The following is a 21,009-nucleotide window of genomic DNA, read 5'->3' on the forward strand; positions in this document are numbered from 1 at the left end:
GAACTCCAGCGGGCGGGTTCGACTGGGTTACCGGAACAAGGGACCTCTCTGTGCTCTGTCTTTCTTGCTGGTGTCGGGGCGGCAGAGGCCGGAGAAGCGGGACAGGGTTTGGACGTGAGGGAGGTTCAATCGGCGGGGAATAATTGAGGCGTGGAGGGAAGGGGGATTCCTCGGAGTTAGAGGGAGGTGAGGCCCGCACTTGGGGGGGGGGGGGCGTGGGGATCAGCTACAGAGTAGAAGAAAAGAAGAGAGGGGGAGGGCAGGAAGACAAGACCAAAGACTAAAGACGAAATGATGAGGAGAGAACAAAGTCAATGATGTCTCGTGTTCTGTGACGCTTCCTAGCTCGGCCCTAGTTCATACCTCACCACTCGTTCGTACAGGACTATTTTGACTCCAAGACTCCGTAATAACTGGAAATCTATTTCAGCCCCTTCTACTCCACCGCTGAGACACGCTGTCCACCTTTCCCATTCGTTCCGTCCACTCCGTGCACTTCATCCGTTCTCCCCTCGGGGCCAACCTACTGCGGAGGACCATACTAAAACTATACTACTCCGACTGTTGCAACCCGTTTCTCTCCAACCTTTCAACCCGCCATCCACCTTTCTAATTCCCTAACCCTTCCTAGCCTTCTCCGCCCACGGATCCCCGGGGTAGCCATCATTCTCGCGTAATCCTAGAGAGGCTGAGTGTCTGTACCGCCTGCCCGTCCTCCTGCATGGACGAGTCTGGTTCGCGCTGGCACCCTCTCAGCCCCGATGGTAAGCCCGGGCGCCAATCGCAACTGCCCCGCAGGATTAGAGGCAGAATCCGCCGAGGCGCCTCGCTCCGGACCTACCGGGTGAGGTACCAGACGAGAGATATCCGGCGAGTCGATGGCGAGAGGCCCAGGTATCGGGACGCGGACTGTATAGACTAGGCCCGGTGCCTGGCCCTCATTTTTATTGACTTGTTACCCGATCCGCCACTTCCGCTGACGTCCAAGCGTGTCGACCCGCGGGTTTCATTCTTCTTGGCCAGGGACCACAGCATTCTCGCTACCACATTCGCCCCCCCAGGCATACCAGATAGCCCTGCGCACTCCGGAATGTCGCTTCGGTCTAGCCGGACGACCCATCGGCAGCCCTAACAGCAGAGCCGGGCCATACCACGAACCTAAACTCGGTCGCGCATCCAATAACATGGTCTGGCGTGTGCGGAGGAATAATGCCGGCATAAACTACGTACGGAGGTGCATTTCAAAAGTTCGGCGTCGCGCACCGACCACCATATTTACCACTAGTCATATCGAACAGACGAATACACACAGTAACGTCGAACTACCCCTAATAATATTATTTTCTATCTTCCCATAGCCACCTACCTACCACCAACCGACCGACCGACCGACCGACCGACCTACCTACCTACCTACCTACCTACCTACCTACCTACCTACCTGCCTACCTACCTACCAACCTACGAGCTATTCAAAATATGCCAAAACAGCCAGATATCGCCACAAGAGCAACCGTGGTTGCTTTAAAGGCTTACACTAGCAAATCTTCGCATGAGATTGCTACGATTACCAATCTATCTATCTCAGCTGTCAACAAGATCTACGCACGCGCAATCGAGCGAGGCTTTGAGGTTAATCATAATAATATTCAAGATGCTTTTGTACAAGACGCCCAACGTACTGGCCGGCCAACTAAGCAAGACCAACCAACAACGACGACTATCCTATCTAAGGTGCGTCTGGATCGTTATGGCCGAGAGAAATCTTGTGCTGATCTTGCTGGTGAGCTTAGCAAGGAAGGAATCATTATCTCTGCTGCTACTATTTGGCGTATCCTCAAGAACGCCGGCCTACGCAAGACGAAGCCAACTCGGAAGCCTGGGTTGACGAAGAAGATGAAAGCTGATCGGCTTGCTTGGTGTCTTGAACACCAAGCTTGGACACTTGATGATTGGAAGAATGTGATTTGGTCCGATGAAACTTCGGTTATTCTACTACATCGACGTGGTAGCTATCGAGTTTGGCGTTCTAAGGATGAAGCTTTTGTTCGATCTTGTATTCGTGAGCGTTGGAAAGGCGCTTGTGAATTCATGTTTTGGGGCTGCTTTACCTATGATAAAAAAGGCCCTTATCATTGTTGGAAACCTGAAACTGCGCAAGAGAAACGTGAATCTGAGCAAGAGATTGAGCAATTAAATTGCGAGATTGAGCCTATTTTAAAAGCTGATTGGGAGCTTGAAACGCAGATGCGTCGTGTGAATCTTCGACGACAACCTGCTGGTAAAAGGCCTATATGGAAATTTAACCAGAAAACTGGCAAGCTTGGTCGTGGTCGTAAGGGTGGAATTGATTGGTATCGATATCAAAAACTGATTTTGATACCAAAGCTATTACCTTTTGCAAAGGAATGCGCTATTCAACGGCCGAATACGCTTGTTCAAGAGGATAAAGCACCGGCACATAGCCACTATATCCAACAACGTGTTTTTGATGCAGCTAAGGTTAATCGGCTAATTTGGTGTGGCAATTCGCCTGATCTAAATCCAATTGAGCCTGCCTGGCCTTGGTTGAAACGTGTTACAACCAAGAAAGGCGCACCAAAGAGTAGGCAGGAGGCCTATATTGCTTGGCAAGCTGCATGGCGAGAGATGCCGCAGGAGAAGATCCAGCGTTGGATTGAGCGTATCCCTACGCATATCAAAAAGATCATCGAATTAGATGGTGGTAACGAATATAAAGAGGGTAGGCTATAGGCAATACAATACAATACAATATAATCTAGCTAAAAATCGCCTAGTGTAGTAGGTGGTGGTCGGTGCGCGACGCCGAACTTTTGAAATGCACCTCCGTACAAATGGACGTATGGTCCCGCATTCCTTACATCGTATACGACAAAAAGAGGCAATGGGCAAATTCTATACTCCGTACTCCGTACCATCAACTGCCCCTGGTTCGCATGACAACTCCGCTGGGGCATTCAGCCTCGCCCTTGACGAATGCTTTGGCTTTCCCCAGCCAGCCTGGATCACCGTCGAATGGGCGTTGCGCATCGGGTATCGGGTAATGCATGCCCGGCCAGACCAGTCCAACCGCCCTCGCAATGGTCTCGATCCGCCCAGATAGGGCTCGTCGCCAGCAACTGGTTAAATAGCCATGGGCCACGCCGGATCCTCGTGGCTTGCCCTCGGTTGCGCCCGATGTTTATCCCCCAGAAAGTCCAACTGCGGGTGCAAGCCGCCCAACAACCCACACGCCCCCGCCCTTCTGCCCCAGACCGACCGACCGATCAATTGGCGAATGGATCGATGGATCGGATCCGGCACTGCTCTCAGGCCCCAATAGGTCCCCACAGATGCCACGTCGAAAATGCAGGCCCGTGAGGTAGTCTCGGCACAAAGGTCGAGCTCAGCGGCTGGGCAGTCTTCTCGCGATAAGCAAACATGTAAGCGAAGCGAGCCCGAACAGACCCTACACTAAATAGTTCAACTTAGACGAGGCCGGGGGTGAAATAAGCTTGCGCGACTGCTCCACCGAAATGGCACCACGTCGACGCGCAAGGTGCAGTCCAGCCCGACCCCACCTTTACGACGCCCGCATCGGCCCTTCCGTGGATGCCCTCGGCAGATGAACTAAACTAACGATGTTGTAGTTAGTGAGGAATCCTCCTCATACGACCGAATGGCAACGGGTCCATGCATTATGGGTTATAATGTTTAAAGTCAAGTCTCTTTCCATCAGTTGGTAAGATGGCCGAGTTGGTCCAAGGCGTCAGGTTAAGGTCCACCTTAGCATAAAATCCTGATCTCGTTTACGGGGCGTGAGTTCGAATCTCACTCTTATCACTCATTTATCTTTTTGCCTTCACTCTAATGCGGGGCTTTTTTTTATCCTTTTATAAGTGAGACAATCCCAGAACGGAAAAATAAATGGACGAGTAATAGTGGAGGAAGGACATCGATTCGCCTTGCTAGCTTTTCAGGCGCGAACGGAGACAGCCCAGAAATGTCAGCGTGCGTGTGAATGAACACGATGGGCTTCAGTCACAAAGGGGTTTTTCAGCCTGCAGTATCCCATCCAGTCATCAAATCATTACTTAAAAACACAATTACAAACGGGAGCGTCTTCGACAGTGGTCTACACGTAAGATTGACATGCACGGCCAACGCCATCTTAAATTAGAGAAGCAGCACATAAACGGGCCTATGCAACACCTTTTTTTTGCAGTTTTTATCTGATGTAGAACATAAAACCGGATGCACATCCATCGGGGAAGCTGCAGAACCTATGTAATGACCGTGCATAAGAATTGTATGTCAAACCTGCTTACAACGGGGATATTTGAAATAGAAAATGTAAAGAGAAAAAGAAACAGGAAAAATCAAAGGTCAGCTAAATCGTCAATCTTTCGTGCCCTAGTGTGCCCTAGCAGTCATCCAGCGCCTTCAGCCTACGGGCAGCTTGTTCATATCGCCCTTGCCATCCTTGATCCATTCCGGGTCGATGAGACGCTCACGTTGAGGATAGATCTGCTTATATGCACCACGAATGGTCCCGTCGCTGACGTGGACGACGGTGGAAATCACCTTGGGGGTCCGGGGATCGCCCATAAGGTGGCAAGCCATGTAGATGGCAGCTGCGACAACAGACAGCGGAGAGCGCCCAGCCAAGATACCCATGGCCGTGACTTTGTCCGAGAGTTCTCCAGAAATGCGGGGAATCGGGTAGGGGAGATCCAGCATATTGCAGAAGCGGTTGCATAGATCACTCGGCTTGGTCGAAGTGGTGGCGGTGTAAGTGTCATTGTTGTCGGGCACACCGCCACTCGCCAGAACAGCAGCCTTACGCGCATCGTTGTGCTGAGTGAAGAACTTCTCCAGGGCCTTGTAGATGCGGCCGATCTCCTTTCGGCTGACCTTGGTGACGGCGAAAATCTCGGTGAAAGAACGGGGGACCTTGCACTGGCGACAAGCGATGAAAATGCAACCAGCGATCAGGACATCCTGGGACTTGCCCTTGAAAACTTTGTTGTCGTCCACGATCTTGAAAAGGTACTTGGCAGTGTCGGCCACATTCTTCTGGATATTAAACCCATCGCACATGGCCCCGATCTCCTTGTATGCTGCAAGCAACTGCTTGTTTGCCTTGTCGCTAGACTGTTTGTTCTGGGCGCGGTAGAGATCACGAGCCCGACCCGAGGCGCCACTGGCGATCGAGGTTTCCAACTGGTCACCATTCAGCAACGGGTTCATGGCATCTCCAACACGAGACGGGTCGTCGGAGTTCTGGTCGTCGTTCGAAAATGTGCGCCATTCAGAGCCCATGTCAATTCCGCGGTCTCCAAGAACCAGCCCGCAAGTCCCACAGGTCGTCTGATGAGAGTCGAACTCAAGGTTAGGAGGCACTTCTTTGCATTCACCACAGATGACATGCGCGGAGAGATTCTTCCTGAACGGAGCCGCGGCCGCGGCCGCTTCCGCTTTCGCGGCAGGTGACATGGTAGCCATCTTTTTCACTTGTTGAATTCCTTCGATCCGGGCCAGGCGTCGTTGGGCGAGGTTCCTGTACGAGACAGGAATGTGGTATTTTCGTGTATAATACCGATGGAACAGAGGCGAATACAATTTGGCGGCTTGCGAGAGACGGCCGCTTATCAAGCAAGAACCCGATGGGATGCAGACAGGAAATAGGCTATCGCCTTGGATCGCAAGCCACTACTTGCATAGTCACTGTTAGCCCAGTTCGTGTTTTCTCAAACGTGAAAAGGCAAGACTAAGCCATCATGGTGTCGTTCCCGGGATGGAAGCATCCGCGACGCCACTACCCTCTCCGTTCTCTGAGATGAGGCTGGCATTACCTTTTCAGCTCGTGGCCACTGGCAGCTCGATGGATCACCCCCTCCTTGAAGGCGTGGAAGAACGGTCACCAAAATCTGCGCTTTCTGGGGAGAAAAGTGAGAAAAGTGAGAATCCTTGATGCCTCGGTTTTGTCCGACCGCGATGAACCAGTCAAGGTCTCGTAAGAGAGAAATCTCACGAAAGGGGTCGTAGAACCGGCCGAGTCGCTGCAAATGCGGTGCAAAGAACAACGTCAAGGAGTCGAAGTTCCACAGAGACAGGCTGAAGACGAAGGGGGGGGGGATCGAGGGGCGAAGAGAGAGATGGTGTCAGGTCAAGGCGGCGAACGAGGTGAATCGAAGTGAGGCTGCCGGACGAATGCATGGATCACGTGATGCGGGTGCGGGTCAGATGACTCAGCACGCCAAGCCGAGTTTCCGAAGAGAAGTCGTTTCCAACCTCGCCCTGCACGGAGAACCGATCAGATCCATCCTGTCGCGCACCACCCCTCCCTCATCCCCCCTCATCTTCAACGCCCACCCGTCAAGATGATGTCCCAGTCTCTCCGGGCTTCGGTTAGTGACACAGACTATCGATTGCGCTGCTGGACCTGCTAACGCGGAACATCTAGCGCTCTATCCTCACCCGTGCCTCTCGGCAACAGGTCCCTGTCGCTGCTCGCCGCACCTTCCTGACTTCCGCTGTTCGCCGGGGTACGTCTTTGCTCCCAGAACTCCTTAAGCCACCTCAAGGGATGATGCTCAATCTCCGTTCGCCCTTTCGCTAACTCGCATAATCCCCCTCTAGCCGACCAGGTCCAGGACCTCTACCTCCGTGAGCTCAAGGCCTACAAGCCCACCCCCGTCAAGCCCAGCGACGCCGAGGGCAACGTTCACAAGTTCGCCCTTCCCCAGGCCCCCGCTTCCCCCGAGGAAGCCAACCTGGCCAGCGAGCTGTCCGCCTACGAAGCCCAGCAGGTTGAGGTTGAGGGCCAGGCTGCCGCTGGCGAGGCTGCCCCTGTTGAGGAGAGCTGGTTCGAGGAGGATGAGGAGGAGGCTGCTGCTGCCCACTAAATGCTCTCTTTCCTTTCTTTTGGTAAGGTCTGGGGAAATATGAGGGGGCGGTTGTGCATTCTCGTGGCATCACTACTCCGGCCGCCTCCTCGGGTCCTGAAGCTTGTAAATTAGACCACCCTTGAAATTTTACACCTCTTTTACTTTGTTCTCCACATATCTTTTCTTCCCTTGTTGCGATACCATCATTGTGGACTTAGCCCTGTGGATCATTCGGTCGCAAAAAGGCGAAAATGGCCCTTCGCCCTGCGGGGGAACACAAAGTCTCAAAGAGTATGTATTCATACAAAGGCGTGATTGATCAGTCTATTGCTAAATGACTTGGGCGTTGGACCAGGAACACAATGCATATACTACGATTTTTACTTGAGTTAGTCATAACTCCGATGCCGGAGGTCGTGTTTACCAATATAGCAAGCATACTCGACATGTGCTGATGACAATCACATTCTTTCAGCACGCTGATATGTCATATCATCGCACGAGCCGTGTGTCTTATCAACGCGCAATGTAACCTGGCTGAAGAAATGTGGGGGGATCCAAGGGGTCAGGAACAGCGAGCTCACAGGCACGGAATCAACACGCCACATACCTGACCATATCGAAGCCAGGGTCTCACAAGAGCGTGTCACAGCCTACAGATATCACAGGTCCCGCTTGATACTACCAAGTAAACAGCATCTGCAAGAGTTCATCTAGGTAGACGACATGCTTGTATACTTTTGTTGTACCTAGATCTACGGTATCAATTCATGACTACTACCAGCGGGCACGGCTGAAAGGAAATATCTCTACTGGAGTACCTGGTTTGAATTTTATCTAAGTACCGTCGATTTCCAGATATCCTAATTTACTTGACCCTAATCCTTGATACTCGGGTGCTTAAAACGTATACACAGCCCGGGATCCAGGTGAGAAGAAAAAGCGGAAAGAACGCATAATTTGGTTCGTGCATCTAGGCTAGATGTCACGATGGGAATGAATTTATGATCTCAAGGACGACCACTCATTAGAACGCACTGATAAAAGACAGACGTAAGGCTTGACAAGGTCTGGTTGGTCAAGACACTTGCCCCCAGTCCCTGTTGGGCATGGAGTGTAGTTTGATAAGAAGCGAGTGAAGACAATGTATGAAATAGAGTAAATGAACAATTGCTTAAGCAGATGTTTCCTCGTCGTGAATTTCACCATCAGATACCCTCTTGCCATCGGCTGATGCAGCCATGTCCTCGAGAGCGTCATCCACCTCGGTCGAGGAGACGGCTTCGGCGAGGGGGCCGGGCTCCAACTGCCGGTCGCTTGGGTTCTTCTGGCTTGGAAGTGAGCTCAGCGGCTGATGGAGGGATTTCAACAGGAATTGGGGACTCTATCGAGGCTTGCGCCTGGACTGGTTCCTGAACTGGTTCGACCTCCGGGGCTGCAGCAGTGCTAGGCGAGACCTTACCAACTACAGGAGACTCTGGGGTCGGATCAACAGGTTCGCCGGCAGTGTTCTTGGCTAACTCTGGTGCCATTGGGGTTTCGGAAGGAATAGAAGTCTCAGTCGCGGAGACAGAAGGCTTAGTATCTTCACTGCCCACGGTTAGGTTGCCATCTGCACCAACTGACCACACATTCCACGTTTCAGTGATCTTGATCTCCGGGATAGTGGGCAGTCTAGCATTGGCGTTTTCTGCCGCGGGCTTTCGTCGAGCCGGGCCACGGGCTCTTCCCTTACGAGCATCACTAAGCGGCTGCTTCTCTGCTGGTGGTTCGGGCTCTTTCTCCTGGGGCTTGGGTTGCTGGGGACCCAACTGAAGACGCGAGTTCAGATCTGTGAGGAAACCGGCCTTCAGAGCCGCAATCTTGCTGCCACCTGGACGGGCGGGAACCGCGGGCTTTGGCTTTGATGCAGCAGCGGCTTCGGGTGAGGCCTGAGAGACAGACTTAGCTGGTCGAGATGGAATCTGAGGCTTCGGTCTGTCTGGAATGACAGGTGGTTGACGCTTGTCGGTTGGCGATGTTGCCTGTGCTTGCTTCTGCGGCCGAGGAGGAATTGATGGTTTCGATGGCACTTCTGGGCTCTTGACTTCATCTGTAGTTGGCTCGACAGTGGTCACCAGTTGCTGACTGTCAGGGGCATCTTCCCAGATGTCTCTACTAGGGAACCGTTGCTTAATCGCATCGGGCCGAACAGGCGCTTTGACTTTATCGCGAGCGCCCTCTCCTTCAAGAATTTGACGCGCGACTTGATGCGAATTGACCTTGGAAGTTTGCATCTTCCGCACAGCCTCTTGTTCGGGGGTCTCAAAAGCCCCAAAAGAATCACGCTTCGGAATATCTGGGGTAGTCACAGTGGCGTGGAGCTGCAGACTGTTCGGGGTATCCTCCCAGATATCTTCGCTGGGGAATCTGTGCTTGAGCATATCCGGGCGCTTCTTGAAACGCTCAGAGGCTGAAAGAGAGCGTTGCTTCTTGGCATCCCCCTCATCGGGGAACAGGGGCTCATATTCCTCGACGTCCTCCAGGGGAGTGAACGTTTCATCATGCAGCTCACGGGAATCAAAGCGAGTCAGCATAGGCGCACCTTGAGCACTTGCGGATCTGCTGTTGGAGCGACTGTGCGAGGCGCTTGGGGTGCGGCTGCGCTCCTCGTCAAAGCTTGCGCGATGGTCGAACGTGGGCGAAACTGCGGGGTGCAGATAGGCGGAATCCGGGCGCACTTCATCAGCAGCCAAAATAGGCTCGTCTTCCTCGAAGGGCTCATCAACCTCCAGTGCATGCTCGTGGGGTGCCGGGGTAGGAGCGAATCCGTCTGGATGGTGAAGAGGGTGCATCGGATCATCGACATGGATCACGTCGCCGTCCGAATGATGCCCGCGCGAGGTACTCCGGCCATGCCGCAATGGTGAGGCGGGAACTTTAGGCTCAATCTCGGAGGCCGGGAAACTCATCTGCCGAAGAGGGGATTCCACGGCGGGTTGGGTCTCGTGGCGGGCATCGGGCGGCGGAGACGCAATGCGATGCATGTACTCGTCCGAAGCGAGGTATCCCACTTCTTCGTCCGGGGTGCCCGCGATGGCAGGAGACGTGCCTGGGTTTGACGAGAAGTAAGTCTTCATGCCTCATTGTGCGCAATCACAACAAATGTTCTTACCAAGGCCTGAGCTACCAGAACCGTAACCGCGAACAATTTTGTTTAAGTCATCGCTGCTCAGAGCCCAATCGGGTCGAGGGGTTCCCACGCCAGGGCCATATTGTCCTTCTTCCTTGACGAACTCATCCGGATGCTTGTCATACCATGCCTTCTCGAACTTATCAGTGTGCTGAACGCCATGCCCATGCAGGCCGTAACTTCCGGGGGGCAGAGAGGAATCCCGGGCACTGCGAGAGCGGTGATGATTGCGGCCTTGCCGCTGTGAGCCCTGTTCAAGGTAAGGACTTGGGGATGGTGCCTGGACGTCACCGGCGTTCGGGTACATGGGAACTCGGAAGCCATGCTCTTCGCCGAGCTGTGCGGAAAGCCGACGGTCGGATGACGCGGTGGACTCGGCCCGCGAGCCACTTGCCCGGGAGTGCAACGTGCGGCTAGAACGTTCCTGCTCCTCCATTGCTGGGGAATCAGAGCTTTCACGGCCCAACCCCGCGGCTGCGGCCTGCCGGGAATCCGTACGGGTGACCGCCTGCACTCTTGCCTTAGCGCTTGATGTGGGCAAAGAAGGGCGTGGTGCATGGATTTTGAGGTCAGTGCTGATGTTGCGCGTCTCTGCTGGCGCCTGATGATGGCTGTCCGACATATTTCCGACATCAAGATCAGCATACTCAATCCCCTCCTCGCCTAACGATGGTATTGTGACACTCGGTGGGCGTGGGGGGAGATCATTCGATATGGTACGGCTCATACTGGGTCCGCTCCACTCATTGAAGGGAGATGGCGCATAGCTATCCCGCATCGGAGAGACCGATCGGTCCAGGCGGCGATTCGCCGGGCGTGGGGGTATCTTTGGCATGTCTATTGAGGCGTGCGGTTGTGGTGATCGAGCCGGTCGAGGAGGGACGACCGGAGCAGTGTGGGTAGGCATGATGGAGGAGGTTTTGAAGCTACCGTCTTTCAATATCAGCTAAATGCCCAACAATTCCAGCCCAAGAACCATAGGCTGAGGGTGACAGCTTGGACCCTCTCTTCCCTTCTGACTGTTGGTGCCAAGAATAAATCACAGGATCGAGACGAGTCTGGGGTTGACCATTCAAGGACCTGCATGGATGCAAGGAAGATGGGGGTCCCATAACCCGGCTATAGCCAAGGAGGGGGAGAGGGCTGCCGCTGATAAGCGGATGCAGGGTGATTTGCTTACCCAGATTGATATACCCGATATCGAGGTCTGGAGAATTTCCAATTGGATTAGGTCAAACCGTGAAGAGAGCGGTCAAGGAGTTCAGGGGAGTAGAAAATAGCAGGATTGAAGCGATCTGGCGAGCGACAAGGATGATGTATGTCTCGTTCTGCCACGACCCACCGGCCGCGTGACGTGCTCTGACCGCATCCAGTCCAGCCGAAGGCCGGATTACCGTCAGATTACCGTACGGTTACTTCTGGCGCTGGCCTGCCGACGGTTGACGCCCACAGCTAACTATAGCAGTGCTTGTCTACAATATTCCCATAGAGCTCATCATGGAGCTACAGAATCCCTAGTCATGGACTCGATCATTCTCGAGGGATTAATTCCAAGACCTGATTTTGAGAGTGCATGCTTTTGCGGCATTTTTGAGCAAATGCCTCATGACTGGTCGCCAAGTGGAGTGGTCAAGATCGTTTACACTCGGGGGCAAATCATGGCCCAGGCAGCTTGTCCAACCACCGCTTTCTCGGCATTGCGTGCAGGTAACAGGCGTCTTCTCCTTTTCGTATGGGGGGCATCGGACCGATAATCCCTGGTGGCTAGACCATGGGCCCAAAGTATATTAATAGCGCTGGTATTTCTGTTTCAGTCTCCGTGGCTGTGCTAAAGAGGGTTTTAGGGGCGTCTAGGGGTCCATTTTAATTAGTGTGGTTTCTCGACTCTTCAAGGAGAACAGCACGAATGCTGTAAACTCTCTCTCGTCCCTCGCGATAAGGAAAGACTTGTCTCGGCCGCCGCAGATTATTTCTTTGCCTTGTGATTGGCCACCGTGTCCGAGGCGGTGAGAAAATAATTCATCCTCCGCATCCCATGGGATTGCATCATCTAGCGTCTGCTTTCCGATCCATATATATCCTAAACATTCCATCCAATAGATAGGATGCTCATTAGTGGTTGATAGTTGTTATTTCTGCGAATTGCTGTTCTTTATCTCTCTCTCAAAGTTTTCAAAAACAAAAGCGAGAGCGTGGATCACGTGGGTATTATTGTACTAAGTGAAAGCGTATGTGATCCACTCCCAATAGACCCTACTGTAGCCCTGTGAGAATTACCGCCACTGGACCGGGTGTATGACGCGGGACTCCTAGGAAACCGGACGTGGTTCCTGAACAGGCTTACACTACACACAGAAAGGGCTAGGCCAGATTTACACTAAGGGAGGGATGGTCATGTGGATTGCAGAGATTTACCACCAGGTGGTCTCTTCCCGGTATTGTAACTGCAGTTCTGGGGTTGCGGGGTGAAAATCGTGATGGTACATGTATAGACCGGCCACGGTAGATGGGAATTCAACAGAAATAGGGCCTGGCTCGAAGGCGGAATTCACTGCTCATTTGCTATGTGACAGTCGCAGCGAGGGCTAGGCTGGCTTCCCGTGTCTTCCTTTTTACTGATGGAAGTATAAGAGAAAACAGAATAAAAGGCATTAGACTGGAACGTGACCGGTGCAATGCACATAGTGGGGAAAAAAAGAAAAAAGATAATTGAGTGATAAGAGTGAGATTCGAACTCACGCCCCGTAAACGAGATCAGGATTTTATGCTAAGGTGGACCTTAACCTGACGCCTTGGACCAACTCGGCCATCTTACCAATTCCATGTAAGTAGAGAATAGTTTTGATTATATTAAGCTTGCTATTATTTCCATTGATTCTATATGGCAGTTCAGATCATGGATCTGGATATCTTAATTATGTGCCCAAATCTATGCGTATTATCACGAGCTTGCCTCGCCTATTGTGTTTTGGTCGCCTGGGCAGGGTTGGTGGAATGTCGTAGCATTTTATTTAATGGCGACTCTCCGTTGTATATATATCGTACTCTAGCTGTTGATCGGAACCGCAGGAAACAGTGGACGAAGTCACTCAAAAACCCTCCATAGTTAAACAACATAAGACTCATAGATAAATAATAGGTACTCCCACAAAAGCCCAAAGAATAGTGCTATTGCCGACTCCACCGGGCCTGCGCGACCAACCCCTACTCTACTCCGTACACAGATATGGATTATGGAAGTACCCAGGTAGTCGCAGATCAGGTAACACAGAAATTACACCGTCATTGTAGAGAAAAGGACAATTCTCAAAAATTATTATGAATTTGATACCTGGCATAAGAACGCTTCAAAAGCAGCAGTACTCGAACCCAATAGCGCGGGCCCGAACCACAGATAGAAATATCAAATATGTCCGCGCTGCGAACGTGTTGAGCAGGCGTTCCCCAACATGGGAGACATACAAGTACAGAGGACAAAAACGGTAGCAAGTAGGGTCGTGGCGCATTCTAATGTGTGTGGACCCTGGGGGTCATTATCCAGAATTTCGCATTGAGCATTTCATCATTTCACCCAGATATTGGACCAGCCAAGGGACATCCTGTTCCGCATATAAGCCGGATGCGGGAAGACGCAGAGGACCTGTCCGAAGCCAAAGGCTATTAAACAATCATCTGTGCAACACCATGGCCACCCAAGGTCTTGCTGCCGACAAACTCCTGGCTCTTCAGACCAGCAAGCCCGTAGCAGAGAGCGGCAATAAGGAGCATGACGGCGGCAGCAATTAAACTAGAAGCACCGGTACAGAGGCTGGCCCACTGGATAGCACTCATAGCGGTATACATAGCGGCGCGCATCCAGTTAGTGGTGAAGCGGCGGATGAAAGCATCGAACTTGGCAGACGTCGGGCAGATGCGGAGGAGAAAAGGTACTTCAATGAAAAGGATGACGAATGAACAAGCACTGCGGATGTTAAAATGATGTATCACCCCTCGCGAGAGATTGGTTGGACTCACAGGCAGATGACGGAGAAAATGATCCGGACGATGGGAGAAAAGATGTTGGCGATGCCGAGGGCAAAGCACAAAATCATGCACACCACGCCGGTCCTAAAATAAAACCGTCAGAAATGCTGTTTTGTGCAACCCAGGGAGAGCTACAGAGGTGCCCGAGGACCTCTCGAGGAAAACAGGCACCCGTCCGGCATCTCGCCACAATCCACTCTTCCACGATGATGTTTGAGCTCGAATGAGACCCGACTAGGGCTGCGGAGGAGGCGAAGGAATTAGTTCACTAACCATTGGCCGTAGATGCCTGGGTGAGTGCAATGTTAGCCAGACTGTCAATCAATAGGCTGATCGACATTTGCCGCCGCATCAGCACCAGGGGGATACGTACTGAAATTTCTCGAACGGAACTCCTCAGCAAGGGTCATGATAGGCAAGTGGACGATAAAATGACAAAAGCGACCGCAAAGAGAGTCAACCTGGGATCACTGGTGACGGAGTAGTCCAAGAGTCTTGAGGTGAAGTGGTCAGAAGAGAAAGGTGTACACGCGGCTGATTAGCCAGGACGCCGGGCGGTCAACCGTTGAAACGCAAACAAAACAAAGCGAAAAGCACAGCGAACGGGCTTTGTCGATCAGGTACGAGGGAGTCTGCAGAACTGGGGTCCAAAGGATTGCTGATTAGATGGAGACCTACTCAACACTCGTTCCAGGGCGATATTCAGCCCCCTTTAATCAATTGCATTACCAGGCAGACACCAACTTTTAGTTACACCTTCATTCATGCCTCACCCAACCCGGAAGGCTCCAACATTTCACTACCATCCGAGTTCTCTTGGACCGGAAGGTGCATATGTAGTATGGAAATAGACCGTCTGGGTACGGTACCAGTCAGTGTCCATAGCAATAATGTACGGCGCACCCGGTGAGAGTCTCATGATTCTAAAGGCTCTAGCTGACTAAATGTGATATTAAACAGAACAAACATACAAGCTTACGATATATTAAACTCGCACCATGTGACCAAATAGCACGAAAAGGAATTTATAGCCTATTCTTCATAACGTGACGTCCAGAATGGCAAAAATAACAAGGCAAAAAGTTAATGCAATGACAAGAGTGGGATTCGAACCCACGCCCCTTTCGAGACACGGAAGTTTGGATCAGGTAAACCTGAACCGTGCGCCATAGACCAACTCGGCCATCTTGCCTTACTTGATGAAAGCTGCAAAAGATTTCGTATCATGATCCAGAACAGAATATGTATATGATCATGCATGCTAAAATCATTCGACTGGCTGCTTCCCACGAACTGTTTCAATCTTTCTCTGGGTTGAGAATACAGTGCAAGCGCAAGATATTCTACACCCGCAAATTTTGCACCACTGACCCTGATACCCTTGATCAGGAACTGGAGTTATTGTCTGGCTTAGCCTTTCACAGCCCCCAACTCATCGATAGCGCGGGAACCGGTGGCCAAGTCAACGGCCACATGCTTGTCTCTACTCTCAACAGCAGCCTGGGATGATATCAACCCAGCCTGTGGGAGGGTTTCGACTTTGTGAGGGTATTCCTCTATCAGACCTGCGGGACCCCCTTTTGTCGGAATTGACTGCTCATTCCGATGAGCAATTGGCATCACTGGCAGCAGAATAGTCGTTTTGTTTCAATGACCAATGACTCTTACTGAGACTCCCTGAACCACATACAAACACCATCACTCCTCGTCGACCGGACAACCCGCGTGAAACATCTTCTACATAAGTTCAAACTTTCAATGATCGGTATGCCGCATGTTGTCTGGGCCTAACACCTTATACATGTATAAGTATGAGGAAGGAAAAGTCAAGGTACACTGTAGAGACCAAGGGCGAATCGTATGTATTTTGCCGGAAGAGCTTGAAGGTCAAAAGAAATTAGCTAGCGATCCAGCCAACTTTCCACACCAAGAAAGGCAATTTGCCGACAGGTGTCCTTAAACTGTACTAATAGAGATTTAACGACTGATTTTGAGATTGGAGCTCCTCTTCCAAGACATCTTCATGGGTGGTCTCGGGCTAGACCGCTCAAAATTTGAAGAGCATCCCGATGGAAGTGAAGAGAGAGCAGACGCGCAGCAAAAGAATGACGAACTATCTCAGGGAGACAAGAAAGCCTGGAGATACGATGGATCAGCAGGGAAAGTTATTCAGCTTCGAGCAAATTCTGAGCGATACTCACCATAGACCTTCTTGCACCAAGCCACCATGGCAAAGGAATCATGACACCCGCAATACGAACTATGATCCATAATTGGGCTATTCCTCAAATGAATGCCCAAAAGTTGAAGAGCTGGGCATTTGAAGGAAATGGGGGCAGAATGAACGGATTTTTATTTGTGGACAATGCTCTGCAATGGTACCCTGGACTTGGCACCGGTCTCTGAAACCAGAGGTGGAACAAGTCGAATGCGGTGGTGAAATGGCAAGGAGTAGATTACACAGAAACCATCCCCTCATCAATATTGCACCAATAAGCGATTGGTCCCAGAGTATGGAGTATTTAGTTTGTGGAACTATTGCGACCCTAGCATTACCATCTAGGCCCGCCTTTGAATCCATACATTGTATGGACACTACCCGCACATTTAACGTAGATCGAGAATCCTACAACAAGAATCCTACGACGGAGGGGAGATAAAAAGTGACAACCGCGCCCTTCATGTCAGCTCATCACCCAGGGCCATGGGTGTTGATTCGACAAACTAACTACCATAAACTCTCGCTGTAGCTGGTGTAGCACCTGGGTAAAATGTGGTTGGGACAGTCGGGATTGCAATGGATTTGGTGAGCCCCAACCCGGCAGTCAGCTGCCCGGGCATTGTCGTCGCCGAGTAGCCTGATGGAGCAGATGTCACTGTTGAGGTCACTGTACCGTACTCGGTATGTGCTGTTCCTGAGTGCAAGCAGTAACCTGAGCCCCAGGCATCAGCACACTTATAGTACTCAGTGCTTCCAGATTCAGTCCACATGGCGAAATCCTCGATGACGATGTTTGTACAGGGTTGACTCGAAGGGCAGAGCACGTAGAGAGGGGCCTGAGTAGCACCATTTGCGCACGTACCCTTCCAGTTGCTGAAAGTGATAGAATTGTAAAAGACACCGTCTCCCGCAGCCTGTGTTTGTGACGACCAGTATGCGTCAAGGTAGAGGGAATACGCATTCTCGTGCCCAATGAAGTTCTGGAGAGTAACTTCTGTAACTGTTGATATTACGTTGTTAGCAAATGCTTTTCAATGAGGCGTATCCAGAAAGCTACTCTTTCAGAAACACTTACCAGATCCATTTCCTCCATTGCTTCTGTGTGACAGATTAGATCAAATTAATCAGGATCAGCGTTCAGATATCAAGGGAAAGGAGCATACTTGAACATAAACATCTGGTTTGAATTCACCGTGTAGATATTGTTGTAGACGACTTTTGTAATGTCTTTAACGACCAAAGTTAGCTTTCTTTATATCTATCCCTCTTCTGCTCTCTACTAAACAGTAGACCACTCTAGTACAGTAACTTACCTGTGTTAGTTCCCAAGGAGCCCATTGCACAGCCGCCAGACCAGTTGCAATAGATGTTCTCAACGAGGATGTGATTTGCCGGGCTCTTGACAGTGACGCATTCGTCCTTGTTCGTTACCTCGACATCATGAACCCAGATGTCAAATCCCCACAAGTCAATGCCATCAAGACCTCCTTCGTTTCCACCTCGAATGATCATATTATAGACTTCGCCCTGGTTGCAAGTATCGAGAGTGAGGTGAAAAGCTGGAGAATCAACGAGAGCAATATCATGGATGGCAAAATTTGTGACTACAGACAATTAGCGTGGGTGCCTGGCATCCGGGAAAATGACGAGAGTACTTGCCCTCATAAAGGCGCAGGAGACGCGGGCCATACTCTCCCTGAGAGTGAAATTGATATCCGTAGCCCTGGATCGCACCTTCGCCTCTGGAAGAGTAGATCTCGAAATCAGTGCTATGCTCGATATAAATCATGTTTCCCCCGGAGGTTCCGGTGCGAACGATGATGCCTTCTAAGTTGATGGCCCATGCGCTTCCACCAGAGAGTGTGACCCAAGTCTCCATGGCAAAAGTCCCCCAGGGAATGTTCACAACGCCTCCTGAAGCGCAGGCATCAAAGGCCGCTAGAATAGCAGGCCCAGCATCTGTCTCCCCATCTGCAACAGCGCCATATTTGGTGATGTCACAAACTTTTTTAGCCCATTTGGCGGCTGACGAAGTTAATGGTCCGATCGGGTAGTCAGAGGTATCCGCAAGCTGTGCCAATGCCACAGAGACGCAGCCAAGTAGAAGGATCGCGGCATACATTGTGCCTCTAAATGATAGTTCCGAGGATATGAATCAGGTCGAGAGTTGCGAAGCTTTGTTTTTTGGGGAAAAAAGGATTCAGCTTTGTTTTAAGTTCCCATTGATGTTGATCGGAAGAAATTTTCTCAGCTTGCCATCCTGCGTCCATAAGGTTAGGGACGGACCAGGCTACTGAATCCTGTCAAGACTAAATGGGGCCAGATCCTAGGAAAAATAACCACTAGACCAAAAATGCACTATAGGCAACATTCTTAGTCTATACCGTCATTTATTGCTCCGACACACCCCCTCAGGATATACTGAATCGGAGTATTCCTGATGAAGTGTATCCTGGCCATCTCGCGGTCTTGTGCGCATATCATTCGATCTAGGTCACTTCCTATTCTGACGGAAGGCCGTGCTCCATTCTGGCTCCGGCTGGGATTGAACCCGTGACTCTATAGATCTTCTCAAGCTTTATCGCGAACCGCTATCGGGCTCATAACTGTCAGTGCAAGCTGATACTGTATAGCCTAGTATGCAAAGACGACGAATGATATCAAGCGGAACCAATATAGATAAATAACATTGATTGATTCAGTAGAAAGATGGGAGGAGAAGCGCTCTTAAAAGCACACACTTAGATATACCGTTATTCGATGTGTCTGATGTCTCCGGTACTCAGCTGTGACAACGGCTGCATTACAGCTCGGCTCCCTGATTACATAGGAAATACTAAACAAATGTGGGCCCATCAGCAACCAATCAGTTGCTAGCGGTAAGTTATCCCTTCATGTGCTGACAAATCCTCCATAATATGGAAACACTCCTATTGCACTCAAATTATTTTTTCCTATAATGAAAGCATGGTGCTGAAAGCACTAGCTCGGAATCGGGCATTGAAGGCCCAAGATCCTTCTGCGTCTGCGTTCTATTCAAGGGAAAATTACAGGAAGTGGTTCATGTGATGCTACCTTCTTAGCCAAGCCTCACCGAGAACCGGCTATTTTCCAGAGAAACCCCGCAAAGCTTGAGATGACTCGGGACATATAAATGCACCAGTTATCTTTTTATCAATACCCGTTATCGTGATAGTAAAGACGACAAGCTTCCATCTCCAATTTTCAAATAACGTGGTATGTAGCCAAGAAAAGCTTGCGTGCTGGATCCACCTGGACGGTTGACGACTACGTTCAGTGTTGTGATTTCTGTGGAGCGAATACCACTAAACCTGTAACTGATGGGCTTTTAAGGGCGGAGCCCTTTAATTAATATTGCACGCCGACTGCTCGAGAAAAAGCGAAGTCACCAAGGTCCTATAAAATAATTTGGATTCAAATGCTCATAAGACTAGACTTTTTGTCTTCGGCTGCCTCGACACCTCGTCGCTGTGGCCATGACTGATTCGCTTAAAATCATGGGTGTATCGCCATATTTCAGCCTCAACAATGCAAATAGCCCTACCTTAGCAACTCCTTCAATCTTGTCTGCTAGGGCCATGTCTGATATCTCTTTGAGTGGGGGTTATTTCATCAACGATTCCTGTCCAAGCCTCCGTTCCAGAATTGTGTGTTGAACTTGATTATAGGTGGTAAGCAGCGAGATATGGTCGCGCGCCAGAAACTCGTCGACAATACCGTAGACCAGCGACGACACGAGGACATTTACTGCCGTGGAGGCTTCATGCGGCGTCGCCACTCTGTGGAGGATTGGCAGGGTTATGAAGTATCGGACGTGCAGACTACGGGTGCGGACGTTGGGGGTTTTTCCTTCTCGGGGGAATAATCTATGGGTGAAGAGGTGGAGATTTCTTGGTCGCTCGGTCACCCGGCGGTACAGCGCATTGCGAATTTCGCGTCTCTTGAGGGGTGTGAGCTGGATGGTGTAGAGAGGACTCGGTCACGTCGTCCAGAACTTAGCGAGATATTGACGGATGCCACGAAAAGGTCTCCTTTGCTGTCGCTGTTGGGGACGTCCGAGTCTTCTAGGCTGGTTGCCGTGGGCCGGCGGCGGGGGAGCAGCAGAGTGCCGACTGCTTTGAGAATGCTCTCGTTTAAAGGGAATCTCTGAGGAATATTTGGCTCTGGCGTTGTCAGGGCCAAGAGTGCGGGGAAGAGTGCTCCGCATCTGATCGATCATGGCGCTTTGGGTGCAGGGACCAGGCTGAATTGGGAGTCGAATCGCCGGAGAAATGCGGATCCAATCAGGTTGCTGAATGGGGTGATATCTCACCCTACATGGTCGACTGCAAACAGGTGGTAGTTAAGTTGGCGCATGAAGTTCTACTGGTACGGGTAGAGAGCCAGGAAGGGATTGTTTCCGACAAAGTACAGTGGAGGCTGAGGCTAAGGATGGCGAGGGATGAGGCTGATCCTCGATGCGGCTCTTGATGCAGACACATACTTATTGAGCGGGGTGAGGAAGAGGGTAGAACCAGCTACTGTACTCTGTATTACTGTTCTACTGTTCTACTTTCTACTGTTCTACAGTACTATCCGATCGGTTGATGTGCTACTGTATAGTTCGTGGAGTTGCCGAATTTGGCAAGCCCCCAGTCCCAAGCCATCACGTCATCGGAACAGGGGATTATCCTTTCCCGAGC

General features: G+C 51.1%; 6 protein-coding genes across 6 annotated transcripts; 2 read left to right on the forward strand and 4 right to left on the reverse strand.

The window, feature by feature from the left end:
• Nucleotides 1–1,479: 1,479 nt before the first annotated feature.
• N7482_000268 (uncharacterized protein) lies at nt 1,480–2,754 on the forward strand (the record flags this gene model as incomplete). Its single annotated transcript, XM_056682393.1, has 1 exon — nt 1,480–2,754. One exon carries the CDS (start codon nt 1,480–1,482, stop codon nt 2,752–2,754), a length of 1,275 nt encoding a protein of 424 aa, XP_056545999.1.
• A 1,689-nt stretch (nt 2,755–4,443) lies between these two features.
• On the reverse strand, nt 4,444–5,505 carry N7482_000269 (transcription factor SUA7; the record flags this gene model as incomplete). Its single annotated transcript, XM_056682394.1, has 1 exon — nt 4,444–5,505. The coding sequence occupies one exon, from the start codon at nt 5,503–5,505 to the stop codon at nt 4,444–4,446; it is 1,062 nt and encodes a 353-aa protein (XP_056546000.1).
• An 878-nt stretch (nt 5,506–6,383) lies between these two features.
• On the forward strand, nt 6,384–6,908 carry N7482_000270 (ATP synthase subunit H; the record flags this gene model as incomplete). The annotated part of the gene is made up of 3 exons (XM_056682395.1): nt 6,384–6,410; nt 6,467–6,548; nt 6,643–6,908. 3 exons carry the CDS (start codon nt 6,384–6,386, stop codon nt 6,906–6,908), a joined length of 375 nt encoding a protein of 124 aa, XP_056546001.1.
• A 1,238-nt stretch (nt 6,909–8,146) lies between these two features.
• Nucleotides 8,147–10,969, reverse strand: N7482_000271 (Aim21 family protein; the record flags this gene model as incomplete). Its single annotated transcript, XM_056682396.1, has 2 exons — nt 8,147–9,981; nt 10,045–10,969. The coding sequence occupies 2 exons, from the start codon at nt 10,967–10,969 to the stop codon at nt 8,147–8,149; spliced, it is 2,760 nt and encodes a 919-aa protein (XP_056546002.1).
• A 2,753-nt stretch (nt 10,970–13,722) lies between these two features.
• Nucleotides 13,723–14,495, reverse strand: N7482_000272 (Tvp18 family protein; the record flags this gene model as incomplete). The annotated part of the gene is made up of 4 exons (XM_056682397.1): nt 13,723–14,023; nt 14,077–14,169; nt 14,359–14,374; nt 14,459–14,495. 4 exons carry the CDS (start codon nt 14,493–14,495, stop codon nt 13,723–13,725), a joined length of 447 nt encoding a protein of 148 aa, XP_056546003.1.
• A 2,320-nt stretch (nt 14,496–16,815) lies between these two features.
• Nucleotides 16,816–18,428, reverse strand: N7482_000273 (uncharacterized protein; the record flags this gene model as incomplete). The annotated part of the gene is made up of 5 exons (XM_056682398.1): nt 16,816–17,306; nt 17,382–17,404; nt 17,470–17,533; nt 17,620–17,910; nt 17,954–18,428. Coding segments are annotated over 5 exons (1,344 nt in total), but the record flags the coding sequence as incomplete, so codon positions are not given.
• Nucleotides 18,429–21,009: the final 2,581 nt, after the last annotated feature.

This window comes from Penicillium canariense, assembly GCF_028826845.1.
Source record: "Penicillium canariense strain IBT 26290 chromosome Unknown utg000001l_segment0_segment0, whole genome shotgun sequence".
NCBI lineage: Eukaryota > Fungi > Ascomycota > Eurotiomycetes > Eurotiales > Aspergillaceae > Penicillium > Penicillium canariense.